The sequence below is a fragment of the Budorcas taxicolor genome, chromosome X, assembly GCF_023091745.1.
Source record: "Budorcas taxicolor isolate Tak-1 chromosome X, Takin1.1, whole genome shotgun sequence".
NCBI lineage: Eukaryota > Metazoa > Chordata > Mammalia > Artiodactyla > Bovidae > Budorcas > Budorcas taxicolor.
In genome coordinates this window covers 75,451,346-75,471,848 of record NC_068935.1, presented here as the reverse complement: position 1 = coordinate 75,471,848, position 20,503 = coordinate 75,451,346, and the positions used below count along the sequence as shown (strand labels likewise).

Here is a 20,503-nt window from a genome sequence, read left to right as displayed (position 1 = left end):
AAAAAATAAAAGCAAAAGATAAGCAAATTGGACTTAACTAAACTTAAAAGCTTTTGCACAGCAAAGGAAACCATAAAGAAAATGAAAAGACAACCTACAGAATGGGAGAAAATATTTGCATATGAAGAGACCAACAACAGATTAATCTAAAAAATATAAAAACAGCACGTGTAGCTCAATACCAAACGAACAAACAACCCAATCAGAAAATAGTCAGAAGATCTAAAGATACATTTCTCCCAATAAGATATACAGATGGCCAAAAAGTACATGAAAAAAATGCTCACTATTGCTAATTATTAGGCAAATGCAGATCAAAACTACAATAAGGTATCATCTCACACTGGTCAGAATGGTTATCATCAAAAAGTCAACAAACAATAAAAGCTGGAGAGAGGATGTGAAGAAAAGGGAACTACACTGTTGGTGGGAATGAAAATTGGTGCAGCCACTATGGAGAACAGTATGGAGGTTCTTTGAAAAATTAAAAGTAGAGTTACCATATGATCTAGCAATCCCACTCCTGGGCATATATCTGGAGAAAATCATAATTTCAAAAGATACATCCACGCCAAAGTTCATATCAGCACTGTTAATATTTAGAATAGCCAGGACATGGAAGCAATCTAAATCTCCATTAACAGGGGAATGAATAAAGATGTGGTGTATATATACACACAATGGAATATTACTCAGACATAAAAGGAGAGAAATAATGCCATTTGAAGCAACGTAGATGGAACTAGAGATGATCATATTAAGTGAAGTAGGTCAGACAATGACAAATACCAAGTGATATCATTTATTTGTACAATCTAAAAAATGATAAAAATCAACTTTTTTACACAACAGACTCACAGACTTAAAAAACAAGCTTATGGTTACCAAAGGGGAAAGGTGAAGGGAGGTTTAAATTAGGAGTTTTGGATTAACATATACATACTACTGTAGTGTTGGAGAAGACTCTTGAGAGTCCCTTGGACTGCAAGGAGATCCAATCAGTCCATCCTAAAGGAAATTAGTCCTGAATGTTCATTGGAAGGACTGATGCTGAAGCTGAAACTCCAATACTTTGGCCTCCTGATGCCAAGAGCTGACTCATTTGAAAAGACTCTGATGCTGGGAGGGATTGGGGGCAGGAGGAGAAGGGGATGACAGAGGATGAGATGGCTGGATGGCATCACCAACTCAATGGACATGAGTTTGAGTAAACTCTGGGAGTTGGTGATGGACAGTGAGGCCTGGCATGCTGCAGTCCATGGGGTTGCAGAGTTGGACACAACTGAGAGACTGAACTGAACTATATATAAAATAGGTTAGTAGTGAGAAACTACTATATAGCACAGGGAACTCTACTCAATATTCTGTAATAACCCATATGGGAAAATAATCTGAAAAAGAATTGATATATGTTATTTGTATAACTGAATCACGTTGCTGTATACCTGAAAGTAACACAACACTGTAAATTAGCTATGGTGGTGGTGGTTTAGTTGCTAAGTCATGTCTGACTCTTGCGACCCCATGGACTGTAGCCCACCAGGCTCCTCTGTCCATGGGATATTCCAGGCAAGAATACTGGAGTGGGTTGCCATTTCCTTCTCCAGGGGATCTTCCTGATCCAGGAATCGAACCCAGGTCTCCTGCATTGCAGGCAGATTCTTTACCGACTGAGCTATGAGGGAAGTCATAAATTAGCTATACTCCAATATAAAATAAAAATTAAATTAAAAAAGATGAAAAATTAGGGTAATAAGTGATGAAATGGTCAGAATTTGCTGTGGTAGTCAAATGGGATTTTATTCTATATATGTTTTATTACTTCAATCATTCATATGTTTATGAATTATTTATATTGTTAAAATTAATAAAAAAGTCATAAGAACCACAGAAAATCTTCTCAGAACAATACATCGATCTGTCACTTTTCATTTGCAGATTTTTTTCTATGCATGTATATACATTAATCTCATCCGAGAAATCTCTTTAATCTCTTGACTTCATAAAGGTGTTTCTTTACCTCATATGTTGCTGTACTAAAATAAGGCTGGCATCTACCTACTGTACAGCCCAGGGTACTATACTCAGTATTTTGTAATAACCTACAAGGGAAAAGAATCAGAGTCAGCAGGGGGAGGTAAAGGGAGTTGCTTGTGTTAGTAAGTTCTTTGGACTGGGTAAGAGCTCCTTCCTTTTTCTATCTATAGATTTGGCACCATTTTGTCTTACTTAGTCCTAGTGACAGTGCCTTATTCTAAAACTGGACTTCTGGTAGAGAAACAACTAGATATCTAACTGGGGAAACATTTAGATAGGCTTGTTTCCCACCTCTTCTCCCCATCTCAATGCCTTTCCAGGTCCTTATTCAGCTGTATTCATTCCAGGTATAGTTTGTGATAACTACTACAAGTTCCCACTCAAAATTTCTGTCAGTTACTGCATTATTGGGACCAGCCTGGTACTAACAACATAAATAAATGATGGAGGCACAGAAGTAAGCATAATATCACATGAAGACAAAGAATAGGTGGCAATGGAATACATGACATGAGAACTTAACTTTTAGCTCTTCACCAAAAAATCTCAAGATGACCCAATAATTTGATGGGAGAAGCGTGGAGAACAAAGTTCTGTTTATTTTACCTTTGAGGGCTGCCTTTTAGAAAAGTATACTACATGGATGTGTAGCCTTGTTCATATATACTATCATTTATTTTTTCATGCATTAGACAATTCTAAAGCAGAACGGGAATGAGATTTTAAAGGAAATGTAACCAATGTGCATGAATCAGGGTAGAGTTGTTGCCCAATGATTGCATCAATTCAAGAAAAGCACTACAAGTTACACTGGCAGAATTGTTCACAAACATGTTTATTATGTTTCCTGATCTATCTGATTGGTTATAAGTTATAATATCACAAACTGGCAAGAAACCTTTCAAGCTGTCATCTAATCCTACCTAAGCCACCTATATTTGCTAAACAAATCTGGCTATACTTGCCTTTCTCCATCCAAACAGCACTTATGAGGTTGACATGCTTGCATAATCTTTCTGTACACTCCATTCCCACTATACCACATTAGTTGTGTTAACATAGTCTTTATTAGTCTATTGAGTGGAGAAAAGACTTCCTTCTCAACCTACTTACCTCGGTTGTCATCCTCATTTTCTTCCCAGGGCTCTTCATTTGCTAGCAATGGGTTCTGTGATTCATTCATAGACCTCATAGGGAAGGAGTGTCCATCACCAGGGCTGGTGGGAAAATGAAGGCAGTGAGATCTTGCAGCCTAGACTTTTTGTGAAGGTAATAACTCTATTAGAAGTAGGAGGGAGGTTCTTAGAAATATTTAAACCCTTTAGCTTATTGGCTAAAGTCAAACTGGAATAGGCTCTTATAATAGCATCATTTAGTTACTCTATTGCTTTCAATTTATATATCTCATTTGTTTGTCTGAATCAGTGTTGACTGTTTTTGTTTTTAAGCAGCTCTTTAACTTGCTTCTCACAATGCCCAGTATAGCAAAATGCACATGTAGCAAGTTTCATAAATATAATTTAATGATGATTCCAATTTATACCCCGTTATATTATTGCTTTGGCTCTAAATTTTCAAGAAAAATTAGCAGATTCAGAGTCATTGAAATCAGTGGAGATAAGCTGCTGTTAATTGGTGATAAATAATAATGATGTCTGAATGCCCTATTATTTCACATGTATGACAGAAAAGTTATTAAGGGCTGGGGGGAAAGCACCAGAGTGAGGCATTTCTTAGAGTGCAGATTCTGGGGGGCTATTATCCTACCTCAGAATTGATAGTTCTCTACAGAGGATGTAACTACACTGATTATAAGTGAGTGGGCTTTGATTTTTTTCTCTTGTTCTTTATTTCAAAGAAGACTCATTGAAACTTCCCTTTGGTGGAGTGATTGTGTGTGTGTTTGTGTATGTATGTGTGTGAGTGGGGTGTAAATAATTGCTGGTAATAGTTATTAACCAACATAACACACTAACACAGATTTATCTTGTGATTTATAGCCAGGGCAGTAGGATATACCACAGCTCTTAAATAAATGAACCTGTAAAATATTAACCAGTACAGAGGAACTATTAGGGCAATTCTCTTCATGAGAATTTTTTCTCAATTACCAGCAAAGTTTCCTCAAATAAATGAACAAATGGATGTCTGAAGAATGGATCTAAAAGGAGACTGAAAGAAGGCTATAAGCTTTACACCAGAGCTAGTTTGTTGATGGTAGTTTAATCTGCTACATGAAGTCACTCAGAGGACACAAGCTCATCTCTCCTTTACTGGTTTCCCTTCATTCTTGCTGAAATTATAAGAATTACCTACAGTCCCTAAATCAATCATTGTTTGTTCTTAAATTAAAAATTTAATCCAAAACTATGAAAAGTGAAGACAAGAGAAATAATTTCTAAGACTATATCACACATAGCACTAAAAGCATTTGGAGGTATATTTTCCCTCTGTTTCTTTTCTCTTTATATTTATATATATCAAAAAACATAAGATTTCCATGTCTATTGTTCTACTAATTCCATTTCTGGGAATTTTGCTAAAGCTAGAGATAAACTAGACACAAAAATGTCCATTATGCTATTATTTCCAGCCAATAATTAGGTAACAACCTAAACATCTAACAATATGAGAAATATATATATATATACTATATATATATGTATATAGTTTGCTGTCTTTAGTCATTCAGTCAAGTCCAACTCTCTGCGACCCCATTGACTGTACCCCACCAGGTTCCTCTGTCCATGGGATATATATATATATGTATATATATATATATATATTTATATTCACATATATATTTTTTCCCACTGGATGGAATATGACATAGTCAAAGGTAATGGTTATAACGACTATGTCACAATAAGGGGAAATGTTCACTGTATTTTAAGTGAAAAATGTAAAACTCAGAATAGTATGTATACTGTGATTAAAAATACATACAAATATATATAGAAAAAATCGGTTGTTTACAAAATTCACTTATAAATGACTTGTACCAGTTTACACTGCCACAAACAAAGCATAAGAATGCTTATTTTATCACACCCTCACCTCCTGATTTATCTTCCCTAGTGGATCAGCCAGTAAAGAATCCACCTGCAATGTGGGAGACCTCGGTTCGATTCCTTGGTTGGGAAGATCCCCTGGAGAAGGGAATGGCTACCCACTCCAGTATTCTGGCCTGGAGAATTCCATGGATTGACTCTTGCAAAGAGTCAGACATGACTGAACGACTTTCACTTTCACTAACCTAGTAATAAAAAACTCGGGAAATAGAGTTTTACATTGAACAGATATCTGCTGCATAATACCATCAAAATTAGACTGCCACTTCAAGTCATGGTCCCACATCAACTTCTTTCACTGGTAATAATTACCTACCTAGACCCAATAGGTATCAACCAGAACTTCTTCTTATCTCCAAACACTTGCTGGATATTTTTGACGAAGCCAAGGTTGAACCCATTTTTCTCTGGGCCGCTCATAAACACTGGAGTACAGAAGGCCTCTAGGGAAGGGCAGGGAAATTGAAGAAAAGAAGAGAGCAATAATCAGGACTATTATAATTTTACAGTTCTCCATAAATGTGACTTGTTTCTATGGTGTCTTTCTGCTGTGGTACCATAGGCCTCTCATTCTTAGTTATTGCTAAATTATTTAGTAAAAACTAGTATAATTGCTTTACTACAAAGCAAGTTTTTACTAAATGCAAAGAATTGGCACTGTTTTTTTTAAGGCAGAAGAAACAGGATGATAGAAATCAATGAACAGTAATGGAATGGTATGTATTTTGTACTGCATGTAAGGAGTGAAAGACCAAATCTGAGTGCTTTATTTGAATCTAAATTGTAATAACAGCCAAATGGTCTCTATATTTAGAGCTGGTGCCAAAATAATGACACATAGACAGTAATGACACTGATTTGGTTTTGAAACATTTCAGAAATGAAGATGTTCACACTGAAGCCTACAATGTAAGAAACTGAGTTTTACTCCAGAAAAAATGTCAATGAGTGAACTATAATTACCTCAATGACTATAGAAATTGGACCATGTTAGTGCACTTTATTTTTAGATACACATTTATCCCATTAAGCAAACATTTTCACTGTTGGATTCTGGCTGCATCTAGTCATTTCCTTTTTGTTCTTTTTTCAGATTCTGTTCTCATGAAGCTTTTAGTACTTCTCTATATTGTGGCTAATCTTTAAACCAAGTGTGCTAATCTACCATCCTAGCAACTAAGTGCTTCATATATATTTGGTTTAGAAAATAAGTGCAAATACTTCTTAGCTGTCATAATTATTAGCAAATAAATTCCAAAAACATAGTGGCTTTCACACTATACTTTCCTCAAATTTACTTTGGCTAAACATTCAACATTTAGACATTTTCTCCTTAACCCTCATGCATTGATTTGTATACAGTATAAATATTTGTTTCACCATGAAAACAACTGTTATACTGGATCCATCAGAAATATACTTCTATAAATAACAGCCCAGAGTATAGTGTAATGGAAAATGTTTCATTTCTTGTGCTCATTTTCTATAGACTCACTTGTTCAATGTGTTTATCTCATTCCCACAGTCCCTACACAGCTCCTTGATAACTGTAGATATTCAATGATTTGTTGGTTTACATTCTCTCTCAGGAGAACGTTTTTAGAAGTGCTCAATAAGATTTTTCTATCTTTATGACCTTGACCTCTCTCTGCCTTCTGATGTTCCCTTCTGTGCTGATTCTTTCCTGCACTCCCTTATGTGAACACCTTTCAGAAATTTTTATGCTGCAAATCTAGGGAGCTACCTGGAGAAGGAAATGGCAACTCACTCCAGTATTCTTGCCTAGAAAATCCCATGGACAGAGGAGCCTGGTAGGCTACAGTCCATGGGGTCGCAAAGATCCGACAGTACTGAGCGACTACACTTTATTAGCCAGTGTGTATGTGTTAGTCGTTCAGTCGTGTCTGACTCTTTGTGACCCCATGGACTGTAGCCTGCCACGCTTCTCTGTTCACAGGATTCTCAAGGCAAGAATACTGGAGTAGGTTGCCATTTCCTTCTCCAGCTATTACCCAGTATGAACTATAAAAAGCAGTGGCCACTTTTTATGTGAGGTTTTACTCACTAATGCTCTTTAGTCTGTAAGTTTCATTTACTATGGCTTTCCGTGTTTACATCTGTCCCTGTTTGGAGGCAAAGAAATGTCATTGCAGCTAAAATGCTTCATTCAGAGTTTTTCTCTTCCTTGAGAACAATCCACTGGTCAGAGGGATATATATTCATATGTTTTCTTTTTTCTTCCTAGTCTTAATATCCAATCTTACCTAAGGTGGTTTTGTTTCTGCTGACAAGCCAACAATGGTAACCAAAGAGAATCACAAGGCTGACAAAAAACATGCAGGCCACAAAGAGGAGAAAAAGGACATGGAACTTAGAGCGAACACCAGGCAATTCCCCCTAGAAAAGAAATAATAAACAAACAGAAACAAAGGATTAAAGTTGTAAGGTTTGGGTAGTTTTTCTGTATTGGTTAGTACTTTTTTCATATATATATAATTAAAAATAGATTTTGTATAAGTTTTACAAAACAGTTCTTTCTGTGGATGACCATTCCATATTATGGATATGCTTTTGGCCTATACAGCCTAAATGGATCTTTGCTTAAGTGCAGTTCAGCGTAAAATAGAGCATATAATGTGTCAGTTAGAAAAGAGTAATGCTAAAAGAGTATGCTCAGGACATAATTAGTATACAATTTCTTAAAGCTTGTACTCCATTTAGTTTGTAAATTATGAGTGATTAGCTAGAGGTGATCTTGAGGTCATATCATATGGTTCATCCTCTTGCCTCAAAGGTGGCTTACTCTGGAATACTTTATATGTCATGTTTCTTTGGATGTATGTATGTTGAAAATGTCACAGTGATATATGTATGAAGTTAAAATACATAGGTAGTATTTTTAAATGTTCTACCTGTAAGTCATGACCTGATCTTAAAACTACTGCAAATTTTATGTGTTTTTTAAATAGCTGAATGTGCTGGTATGTTACATCCTATGAAACAGCTGTTTAGACAGTAAAATCAAGTAAGATTTGACAGGCAATTGTAGAAGTAGGTAGCTAAAGATTTTCACAGTTAGTTGAGACATCTTATTTTCCATATGGCAACAGTTTTTTTTTTTTTTTTAATGCAGCCCCTCTTGCCTGGAAAACCCCATGGACAGAGGAGCCTGGAAGGCTGCAGTCCATGGGGTCGCTGAGGGTCGGACATGACTGAGTGACTTCACTTTCACTTTTCACTTTCATGCATTGGAGAAGGAAATGGCAACCCACTCCAGTGTTCTTGCCTGGAGAATCCCAGGGATGGGGGAGCCTGGTGGGCTGCTGTCTATGGGGTCTCACAGAGTCAGACATGACTGAAGTGACTTAGCAGCAGCAGCATACTAGAAGTTCTATAGCATGCACAGAATGTAACATTTTGTCTTCTAAAGAGAACCTTAGAAAACATTTTCAATTTTGGAGTAAGCAATTGGGAGAATGACTTTTCTTTATTTCCCCCTTTCCTGTGCTGATCATTGTTTTGGTATGATGAATTGCTTTGAAATATTTCCAAATGCTCTTGAGTAATAAAGGTGATTCTTGGTTAAAGTGGACCTTGATATTAGGATCTAGTTCTACTACAGTTTGGAAAGAGAAAATTAAGGCTTAGAAACAGTTGGCAAATTCGGATAGTACAGTTTTTTTCTTCTTTTTGAAAGAAGGATGTTTGAAGGATGAAGATAAGAGGAAGTAAACTAGTCAGATGCTTTCAGCTGAGGGGTGGTCTAGGTGAAATGTGCCTGGGGAAAAGTACTCCAGGATATAGCAACACCAAGGACTTTGACCGTCAGGAACTTTTATGTGAAGCTCCCTTTTGAAATGATCCCTCTACAAAATCTTGGCTTAACCACTCAAATTTAATTTAATTGATTTTTCTTTCATTCATTTCAAATTTATAGGAAAGAATTTGTGGTGGTTTTTGACTGGCTGGACTTTTGTTTTCAAAATGTCTACTGTTTTATATTTTAAAGCTCACATTTATTTTACTTATCTTTCATGTTTAAATGGACAATAGCAAATGGCTAGGTAGCAGGGATTGATATAAAGTCAGTTTACACTCTGAGTAGCTGAGCTGAGAGTCTTTCCTCCCTGAATTGCTCCTACAGAAATCTCTTCTGTCTGCCAAAGCATATCTACTGTGTTGTCCTTTGATAAACTCCTTAGATATTTAGCTTTTTTGATAGAAGAAAGTGACCCTATGTTCAAAGTTACCTTCTCAGGAGATAACCAAGCTAAATTACTCAAAGCAATAACCACTAGAAGCAGTTCAGGGGAATACAGGTAGAATAATACTATCATCTCAGTTCTAGTGGGAGAGGGAGAGGGTGGGATGATTTGGGAGAATGGCATTGCAACATGTATACTATCAGGTAAGAAACGAATCGCCAGTCTATGTTCGATACAGGATACAGGATGCTTGGGGCTGGTGCACGGGGATGATCCAGAGAGGTGATATGGGGTGGGAGGCGGGAGGGGGGTTCAGGATTGGGAACTCATGTACACCCATGGCTGATTCATGTCAATGTATGGCAAAACCAATACAGTATTGTAAAGCAAAATAAAGTAAAAATAAAAATTAAAAAAAATAAAAATAAAAGAATTCTATGTCTCTATGAAGAGATTCTTGGCCCCATGTGAGAGGTGTATATTATTACTTTTTCATAAAGCAAATATCAATTTCCTATCAAAGTAGCTACTCTTTAAGTTAACATTGAGAGGAGAACCACAATCTGATGGTCTTCTTCTGAATTATGTATTCCAAAGGAGGTAGAACTTCTTTATAGCAGGATCATAATGGGAAATAAGACATGGTACAGTGTTTAAGATTACTGGGCTGAGAGTTAGTTCAAGTTCTCGCTTTGAAACTTAGAAGCTGGGTGATCCTGAACAAGTCACTTAGCTACTATGACCCTCAGTTTATAATATTTAAATGAGACTAATACTTCCTTCTACCTACTTCACAAGGTTGTGGTGAGGATAAGATGAGATAATAGATATGAAAGTGCTTTGAAAATGGTAAAGTACCATACAAATGGAGGTTGCTGTTCTTAGGAACACAGCTAATCTCCTTGATATATGGTTTTTAAAATACATGGCACCATTTACTTTTCATTTTAGGGGAAGACTCAATTTAAACTGAGAAAGCCATCTTTAAACCACACCAAAGTGCTCTCTGGCTAGAGAGGCTGCAAAGAAGCACTTCTCTGAACTGCCAATGCCCTTTTCATGATGAAGGCAAGCCAGGGCATGTTTCCTTGCCTCTCATCTGTCAGGTATGAGGTAGTCTATTGCAGAGAGAAAAAATGAAGGAATAGAAAAAGGAGAGGGCTATGTTTACCTCAGATAGTGCTTGTGAATACTGGTGCACTTCTGAAGATTAATTCATATCCAGATATTATCTTTTAAGAGTAAAAGAAGCATACTGCACTGGGCTAGCATTATGGTATTTGATTACTGGCTAGGTAGGAGGGCCCAAGGCAAATGTATGAAATACAACTAGTTCTTTAACAGTAGCTTACTGTATCAAGGACCAAGTAAAGTCTGTAGTGAAGACCAAGGCTGATACTTTCCCTGCTGAACTGGATGCAGGAGATTTTCTTTATGGTCAGTGCAGTAGTTCAGTATGTGAAGAGAATGCCAAACAGGCAATGGAAACCTGGGCAGCAGATAAGAGATCCTGTGATGTGGAAAGCAGCCAAAGAAGAGACACAAGGATGATGACGCATTTTGTATTTTGGGAAAATTTGTGAGAAAACTTCACTTCTGCTTATACTTTTGTATTCCTGAGTTGAAGATTTTGATATGCATTATATAATTACTGATTCTTAATGTTATTAGATATGGGAATTGATTAAGCAAGTTGAGGGGAGAATGGAAAGTCCATACTTCTGTAATTTTCTACACTAGTACAGATGAAAGTACTAATTAATAATTTATATATTCTCAGCTATTTAGATTCTTACTGCCTTGTCTTTCTCCTTTTTTCTCCAGTTTTTGATAACCTAGATTCTAGTCACTTGCTTTACCTCTTCACTTGAGGTGAGATATTCCTGTTATACAGGCTCTTGTTCAGTTCCTAAAGTAATAACTAGTAGCTCTGACCACAACTTTTTTTTGCTATACCAGTTCATTTTGGAAAGCCCTCATCATGTAAGGTTATTTCTTAATAATTGTAGTTGTGGGAAAGACATATATTCTGGAGTTCTTTGGCATGAAATTAAAATATATATATATATTTTACTATACTGTTGTCAGATCCTGTAAACATATATGAACTGAAAATCTGCCTTCAATTCTTTTGGGAATAGATGCAATATAACTGATATCTTCAAGCAGAAGAAAGGTGAAAGGATTTTTAAAAAAATATTTCATTATAATTATTGGAATCATGTTTTGAAAGGTAAAGTACTTTCAACATCTGTTTCATTTGATCTTGGCAAAGAGCCAGTGAAGCAGGTAGCAGAGCCAGTATGAGAACTCAGTTATCCTAAAAGCCAACCCAGAGTTTGTCAAAGTTCAAATAAGTTCCTTAATAGGGAGAGACTGGAAAAACAAGTTCATGTCTCACTTATTTCTTCCTTTTCATTTGGTCTTTTGTGAAGATGACTTAATGAATCTTTCCGATAGGAATAGGAATCCAATAGGAATTAAATCTCCTTTGAACAGGGAATTAGAAAGTATTTTCTGGCAATGAGGGATTACTTCATCAGCCTTTGTCTCAGGAAACTAGGGATTTAGAATTAGTTTCAACATTTTTCAAACCTAAAATTGGTAAGAAGTAGATTTTTAAAACTTGGTTAGATAAATACATTGTAAAGAATCAGTAAAAGTAAAGAGATTAGGTTCCTGGAGGCCCAACAAGGTTCTCATATGTAATAGTACATTGTTTAGCTGACATCTAAATAACAGCCTCCTAAATCTCAGAATATTTAACATGGGAGACTCGTTTACTGTTTCTTCCTTTCTGATTAATTCAGTATTAACTACTAAAAAATGTTAAAAAAAAAAAAGTAATTTGAACAAGGTGGCAGATGGTAGCAGGTGTGTATTTATTCTGGGGGGGAGGGACCAGAAGGGGGAACCCTTCTGGACTATTTAACTTACTCTCCAGTATTTGATGAAATAGCTGAAGACCGTTGTAGCAATGTACAGGCAATAGAGAACAGAATAAGCTAAGAACTGAAGGAAGAATTTATAGTTGGAAAATCCAATGCAGTTATTAACCCTAAAAAAGGGGAAAAAAAAAAGAAAAACATTTGAAATCAGGATCCATTGATTTAGAACACACTGAGAGACAGTGAAATATGTTACCCCTGCTGCTTCATTTTCTGCTGTACAGAAAACAGAAATTGAAGTCCCTTAATAGGAACAGATTGGAAAAATAAGTTCATGTCTCACTTGTTTTTCCTTTTATTTATAGACACAGAAACACCTGGCCTATATAATAGGTTCCTGACACACCCAAGCAAACCTGGATCTTGGATTCTGAAAACCTACTAGAATCTCAGCAACTATACTTACTATAGTATGGTCTATTCTCTTTATCATGGTTTCATACTGGTTCTCTGGGTCAGACATACAAAATTTGGAAAAGAATTGCTTAAATTAGTAATCTAAAGTATTTCAAACATCAAAATGCTAAAAATAGAACTGAACTGTGTAATATCAAAGAGAACTATTTGTGCTCTCTTTCATTATTATAGCTAATGGACAAGAGACCATTAATTCTGTGACACCAGGAATTCATTGTCACACCATTGGTGGTATATTTATTCTTGCTTTAAAATGTTATGCCTTCCCTGTTACCTACATAAATACAAAGCTCAATGAATTTTGGTAGTAGAAACAGGCATTTTACAACTATGTTTAGGAAAGTAGGCATATTGAGCAACTTTGACCCTATTAGATGAGAGAAATGAATCAAAAGGACATACCATGGGCAATGATGGTCCATTTTTAAAACACACCTACAAAAGGAACAAAATACAGTGTGATAAATTTCAGAATTGAATTCAAGGTATCCAGCAGTATGTTTTACATGGTACCAGTACACTCATTCCTAGATTTCCACTATAGCTTCTCCAAAACTATTGTGTCCTCAGTTGTTCCTAGGATAAGTCAATCACTAAACTTTAGGATCTTGTTGGTAGCAAGTTACATGCCTAAAATTCAAACTTTAAAGGCCACTGGGTACTATAGGATATTGACACAGAGAACAGGTGCAAGATATCTCCCCTAACTTTACTTACTTAGTTGAATAAAAGTATAAAATAAAACATGACCACAGCCTGTGCTTGAATCAAGGTTAAGAGAAACATGGATGAAACAAGCACTTAAGAAAGACATGAAGATTATATTTATTAACATAAAACTGGGATTTTTCAAAGCTGAAGGAATTTGAGTAATAAAATTAAGTAGCACTTAGAACCCCAAAGATAAAATTATTATCCATGCCCACATGGGCTTCCCTGATGGCTCAGTTGGTAAAGAATCCGCCTGTAATGCGGGAGACCCTGGTTCGATTTCTGGGTTGGGAAGATTCCCTGGAGAAGGGAAAGGCTACCCACTCCAGCATTCTGCCCTGGAGAATTTCATGGATTGTACAATCCATAGGGTCACAAAGAGTCGAACACTATTCAGCAACTTTCACATATTGATATAAGAAAATTATTGAACAAATAAATGAGGGAGAAGAGACAACTCTCCCATGTAGAGGAAGTCCACATAATTTTTGCAGATATTGTGCCTTCAGGGTGGGGTGGGGGGAGGATAACATTCCTTTAGTGTTGGCTGCACACCGAAACTTCCTTCTACAGAGTACATTATAGAAGACAGGGCAGAGGAAGAGTAGCTTTACAGTGGAAAAATCCACAAACACTCCTCAGTCAGATGATTAGCACTGCAGTGATAAGTTATTATAGTGTTTACCCTTGATATGATTCAATGAAAATGACTCTTAACCTCTCTAGTGTTCCTCTCCCAAAAGACATTACCCAAATCTAATCATGAGAAAAATATCACACAAATCCTGAGAGTATTCTACAAAATATCTGACAATTCTAAAAACTGTCAAGGTTATCAAAAATAAGTAAAGTCTGAGAAACTGTCACAGCTAAGAGGAGCCTATGAAGACATGACAACTAAATGGTAACCTGGAACAGAAGAAGGATATTAGAGAAAAACTGAGGAAATCTAAATAGTGTATGGACTTTGGTTAAAAATTTTTAAAAAAATTAATGTTGGTTCATTAATTTTCACAAATGCACCATATTAGCACAAGATAATAATAGGGAAAATGGTACAGGACATATGAAAACTATGTTTACAATAATTCTATAAATCTAAAACTGTTCTCAAATAAAATGTTTATTTTTAAAAATGTGGTTTGATTTCTCTTTCTTATCTTTAGAATAGTTTGAATCATCATCATCTCTATTAGGGTATTTGGCATGTACTCATGATTGAAAGAAAATGCTCTTTAGGATCAACATATTAGGATAAGTCACTTGATTGTCAAGGCAACTATCAGTGGCCAAGCTCAGCCCAGGGGAATTATGGCTGTCACTTACATGGCACAGACAGAACAGTGGTGGCAGCGATCCGGCTTTATCAAATGGCACCGGTCACAGAATCTTACAGCTACAGGAAAAATAAGGTAGTTAGCATTGGTTAGGGATCAATAAGACACCAAATATCTTACTAGCCTATCTAGATGACTTGTTATACACTGATTACAGGTACCCAAACTCACCTCATTTCAAGTAAACAAGCAAAAGATCACATGAGACAATTGTGGTGTGTATTTTTTCCCTGTTGGATAGATCTTAAAAGCACCTTTTGGAGGATGAGTGTAGGGGGAAAAGTTTTCATATCTGGATATCTGATCATAAAATTCTGTATTATGAAACAGACTATACTGTCAATTACTTGAGTTATTTTGGGGAAATCATTTACTCTCTGTTTACTCCAAGTTTCCTATATGAAAACGGAACTTATCATTTATCTCCTGTCTCCAGAGTTTGGACTGTATCAAGAGGATGGTTATTAGAATAAGAATTTGAATAATAGAAGAGACATTCTAGAACAATTAGTTCAATTGACCATTCTGCAGATAAACAAAATAAAGACCTGAGCCATATCAAGTGACTTACACAACGTCACATAGTAAGCAAGTGGCAGTGGCAGGGCTGTGACTTGTAGTTTTCATGACCCTTTATTTCAGGATTCTCTTCACTTTGTAAATATGATATAAATAATATTTCTTCTTCCCTCTCTACCTTCTTCCTTCTTTTTTTTATTTCCTTAGATAAAAGACAGTTTCCTTTCCTTCTAATTTTCTCTGTGTTCATTGACAGAGTATGCCTGTTTAATATGATTATTAAGTTTAGCAAAATTATGAATAATTTGAGCTAATATAAAAATTCCATCTAAAGTGTACCTTAAGCACACATAACTGATTCAACATAATGAACTATTCATTCAGCAGAGTTTCTGTGTTCATTCTACAACAGACATGCACGTTTAGGTCCTTCAGCATGTTTTTAAAAATATGGTCAAATGCCACTATCAAGTTTAAGCCATTATCACTTCTAATTTAGAAGACTGCAATAATTACTAATTATTCACTTTGCTTTCATTCTTGCCCCTTCACAATACATTCTTTACAGAATAGCCAAATGATTTGTCAAAATCTAAATCAGATCTTATCACTCTCCACTAAAAACCTTCAATGGATTTTCAATACTCTTAGCATGGTAAGTCCCCCTGTTTTTTGGCCATGCTGTGTGGCTTGCAGGATCTTAGTTCCCCAATCAGGGACTGATCCTGGCCCCAGCAAGTGAAAGCACTGAGTCCTAACAACTGGACCACCAGGGAATTTTTGCAAGTAATTTATTCTTATTTGAGTCCCAGATAATATGACATTGCCTCAGAGAAGCCCTCTCTATTACTGTGTATCAGGGATGTGAACAAATGCTTCAATGGTTAAGGGAAGACTGATTAATGAAGAACCTCAGGATTCATGCCTTGTTAAAACAGGCACTACCACTTGGCTCTAGCTAATTTTTGCCCCTAGGAAATAGAGAGAGAATGTTGCCAGTGTCTGAGTTTTCAAAAGAAGTCAGAAATGTGGATTTTCATGAAGAAATATTCGAATTGTTAAAAATTAGTAAAAAATGCAAAGTATTAAAGGAAATATAAGAGATTAGACAGAATACATCTCTGGTTTGTAATCTATTCTCTGTCACACCATTCTGCTTACTACTGTTTGGAATTATATAGAAAGTTTCCTGACCTTTCCTTTTCACCATACTTCAGTATGCATGGAGACTTTTTAAAAACCAGCATGCAATAATGCTCTAACAAAATGAACAATAAATGTTTAAATACAGTGGAAGTGAGAAATAGATTTAATGGACTTGATCTGATAGATAGAGTGCCTGATGAACTATAGACGAAGGTTCATGACATTCTACAGGAGACAGGGATCAAGACCACCCCCATGGAAAAGAAATGCAAAAAAGTAAAATGGCTCTCTGGGGAGGCCTTATAAATAGCTGTGAAAAGAAGAGAAGTGAAAACCAAAGGAGAAAAGGAAAGATATAAGCATCTGAATGCAGAGTTTCAAAGAATAGCAAGAAGAGATAAGAAAGCCTTCCTCAGAGATCAATGCAAAGAAATAGAGGAAAACAACATAATGGGAAAGACTAGAGATCTCTTCAAGAAAATTAGAGATACCAAGATGAGAAGCCTATATGCAGGTCAGGAAGGAACAGTTAGAACTGGACATGGAACAACAGACTGGTTCCAAATAGGAAAAGGAGTATGTCAAGGCTGTATATTGTCACCCTGCTTATTTAACTTATATGCAGAGCACATCATGAGAAACGCTGGGCTGGAAGAAGCAAAAGCTGGAATCAAGATTTCCAGGAGAAATATCAATGACCTCAGATATACAGATGACACCATCCTTTTGGCAGAAAGTGAGGAGGAACTAAAAATCCTCTTGATGAAAGTGAAAGAGGAGAGTTATAAAGATGGCTGAAAGCTCAACATTTAGAAAACGAAGATCATGGCATCTGGTCCCATCACTATATGCGAAATAGATGAGGAAACAGTGGAAACAGTGTCAGACTTTATTTTTTTGGGCTCCAAAATCACTGCAGATGGTGACTGCAGCCATGAAATTAAAAGACGCTTACTCCTTGGAAGGAGTAAAGTAATGCTCAAAATTCTCCAAGCCAGGCTTCAGCAATACGTGAACCGTGAACTCCCTGATGTTCAAGCTGGTTTTAGAAAACACAGAGGAAACAGAGATCAAATTGCCAACATCCACTGGATAATGGGAAAAGCAAGAGGGTTCCAGAAAAACATCTATTTCTGCTTTATTGACTATGCCAAAGCCTTTGACTGTGTGGATCACAATGAACTGTGGAAAATTCTGAAAGAGATGGGAATACCAGACCACCTGACCCGCCTCTTGAGAAATCTGTATGCAGGTCAGGAAGCAACAGTTAGAACTGGACATGGAACAACAGACTGGTTCCAAATAGGAAAAGGAGTACGGCAAGGCTGTATATTGTCACCCTGCTTATTTAACTTCTACCCAGAGTACATCATGAGAAACGCTGGACTGGAAGAAACACAAGCTGGAATCAAGATTGCTGGGAGAAATATCAATAACCTCAGATATGCAGATGACACCATCCTTATGGCAGAAAGTGAAGAGAAACTAAAAAGCCTCTTGATGAAAGTGAAAGAGGAGAACGAAAAAGTTGGCTTAAAGCTCAACATTCAGAAAATGAAGATCATGGCATCTGGTCCCATTACTTCATGGGAAATAGATGGGGAAACAGTGGAAACAGTGTCAGACTTTATTTTTTTGGTCTCCAAAATCACTGCAGATGGTGACTGCAGCCATGAAATTAAAAGACACTTACTCCTTGGAAGAAAAGTTATGAGCAACCTAGATACTATATTCAAAAGCAGAGACATTACTTTGCCGACTAAAGTCCGAGACTCAATGGACGTGAGTCTGAGTGAACTCCGCGAGATGCTGATGAACAAGGAGGCCTGGCGTGCTGTGATTCATGGGGTCGCAAAGAGTCGGACACGACTGAGTGACTGAACTAACTTCTTGGAAGGAAAGTTATGACCAACCTAGGTAACATTGTAAAGCAGAGACATTACTTTGCCAACAAAGTTCCGTGTAGTCAAGGCTATGGTTTTTCTAGTAGTCATGTATGGATGTGAGAGTTGGACTGTGAAGAAAGCTGAGCACCGAAAATTGATGCTTTTGACCTGTGGTGTTGAAGAAGACTCTTGACAGTCCCTTGGATTGCAAGGAGATCCAACCAGTCCATTCTGAAGGAGATCAGCCCTGGGATTTCTTTGGAAGGAATGATGCTAAAGCTGAAACTCCAGTACTTTGGCCACCTCATGCGAAGAGTTGACTCACTGGAAAAGACCCTGATGCTGGGAGGGATTGGGGGCAGGAGGAGAAGGGGACGACAGAGGATGAGATGGCTGGATGGCATCACCGACTCGATGGACAGGAGTTTGAATGAACTCCAGGAGATGGTGATGCACAGGGAGGCCTGGCATGCTGAGATTCATGGGGTTGCAAAGAGTCGGACATGACTGAGCGACTGAACTGAACTGAACGGAATATCTACATTATATTGAAACATCCCCATTGGCATATGTGACCTTAATAAATATTTGTTGAACAAGTAAATGATAAATAGATGAACATAGACATTTAACAGTACTTCCCAAACCGTGAAACATGATCTTCCTTATTAGAAACATTAGAATTACTTGCCAAAAAAACCCTTGGTTTTCTTTTCCCTTTTTAGGACCTTTATTCATTTATTTATTCTTGTCATTTAATCATCAAGGTAACTTTTTTATACAGGCAGTATTAACCCCATTTAATAGGGGAAGAAACTTGGGACTCAGAAAGGTCAATTGCTGAATGTCACATAGGGAGGAATAAGTAAGACTTTACAGTGTTATCACTAGCTATTTTTTATATTTGGAATCTTGAAAAATAGCATAGATGATCTTATTTGTAAATCAGTAATAGCAATACTGACATAGAGAAAAAAACCTTAGTTTTCAAATTTTATAAGGTGAATTATTCTGCTAGTATTGTTCCACTCATGCAGAAGAAAACTAACAATAAGACTCCATAGTGAATATCAATGAAGAAAAATGAAGACATATCTCTGCACAAACACTTGTACCAGAATTTTCATAGCAGATTTACTCATAATAGCTGAGTATTGGAAACAACCCAAATGAGCATCAACTGGTAAATGATAAACAAATTATGATATTCATATAATGAAATACTACTCAGCAATAAAAGGAATGAAATACACAAGAATGTGAATGAATCTCAAGAACATTATGCTGAATAAAAGAAGCCAGATACAACAGTACATATTATGATTCCATTTATACAAAATTCTAGAGTAGGTAGAACTAATAACTGGTAGAAAGCTCTTAGAATAGTGGTTGTCTTTGGCGGTGGTGGTGGGACTGATTGGGAAGGAGCATGAGAGAGCTTTCTGTGGTGTGGTAATGTTTACAGAGGTTTTGGTTACACAGGTGTATACATTTGTCAAAACACTGAATCTGTTAAGTGTCAAAACACTTAAGATCTGTGCATGTTTTTTTGTACGTAAATTTCACCCCAAAAAAGAATAATAAACTATTTGGGTGGATCTTGGGTACTTTCCATGGGGATGGTCTTGATCCCTATCTCTTGTACAATGTTACAAACCTCAGTCCATAGTTCATCAGGCACTATATCAGATCTAGTCCCTTAAATGTATTTCTCACTTCCGCTGTAAAATCATAAGGAATTTTATTTAGGTCATACCTGAATGGTCTAGTGGTTTTCCCTACTTTCTTCAATTTAAGTCTGAATTTGGTAATAAGGAGTTCATGATTTGAGCCACAGTCAGCTCCCGGTCTTGTTTTTCCTGACTGTATAGGGCTTCTCCATCTTTGACTGCAAAGAATATAATCAATCTGATTTCGGTGTTGACCATCTGGTGAGTCTTCTCCTGTGTTGTTGGAAGAGGGTGTTTGCTATGACCAGTGTATTCTTTTGGCAAAACTCTATTAGCCTTTGCCCTGCTTCATTCCATATTCAAAGGCCAAATTGCCTGTTACTCCAGGTGTTTCTTGACTTCCTACTTTTGCATTCCAGTCCCCTATAATGAAAAGGACATCTTTTATGGGTGTTAGTTCTAAAAGGTCTTGTAGGTCTTCATAGAACTGTTCAATATCAGCAACTCCAGCATTACTGGTTGGGGCATAGACTTGGACTACGGTGATATTGAATGA

At 36.7% G+C, this 20,503-nt stretch overlaps 1 protein-coding gene across 1 annotated transcript in view; it reads right to left on the bottom strand.

Moving 5' to 3' along the window:
- ZDHHC15 (zinc finger DHHC-type palmitoyltransferase 15) overlaps positions 1-20,503 on the bottom strand; it is an 87,664-nt gene that overhangs the window by 20,473 nt on the left and 46,688 nt on the right. The window contains exons 5-10 of the mRNA XM_052663396.1: positions 14,716-14,785; positions 13,081-13,113; positions 12,251-12,371; positions 7,373-7,505; positions 5,425-5,551; positions 3,151-3,254 (exon numbers count right to left, since the gene is read on the bottom strand). Of these exons, the coding sequence (XP_052519356.1) occupies positions 3,151-3,254; positions 5,425-5,551; positions 7,373-7,505; positions 12,251-12,371; positions 13,081-13,113; positions 14,716-14,785 (588 nt within the window). The remainder of the gene's footprint in view (positions 1-3,150; positions 3,255-5,424; positions 5,552-7,372; positions 7,506-12,250; positions 12,372-13,080; positions 13,114-14,715; positions 14,786-20,503) is intronic.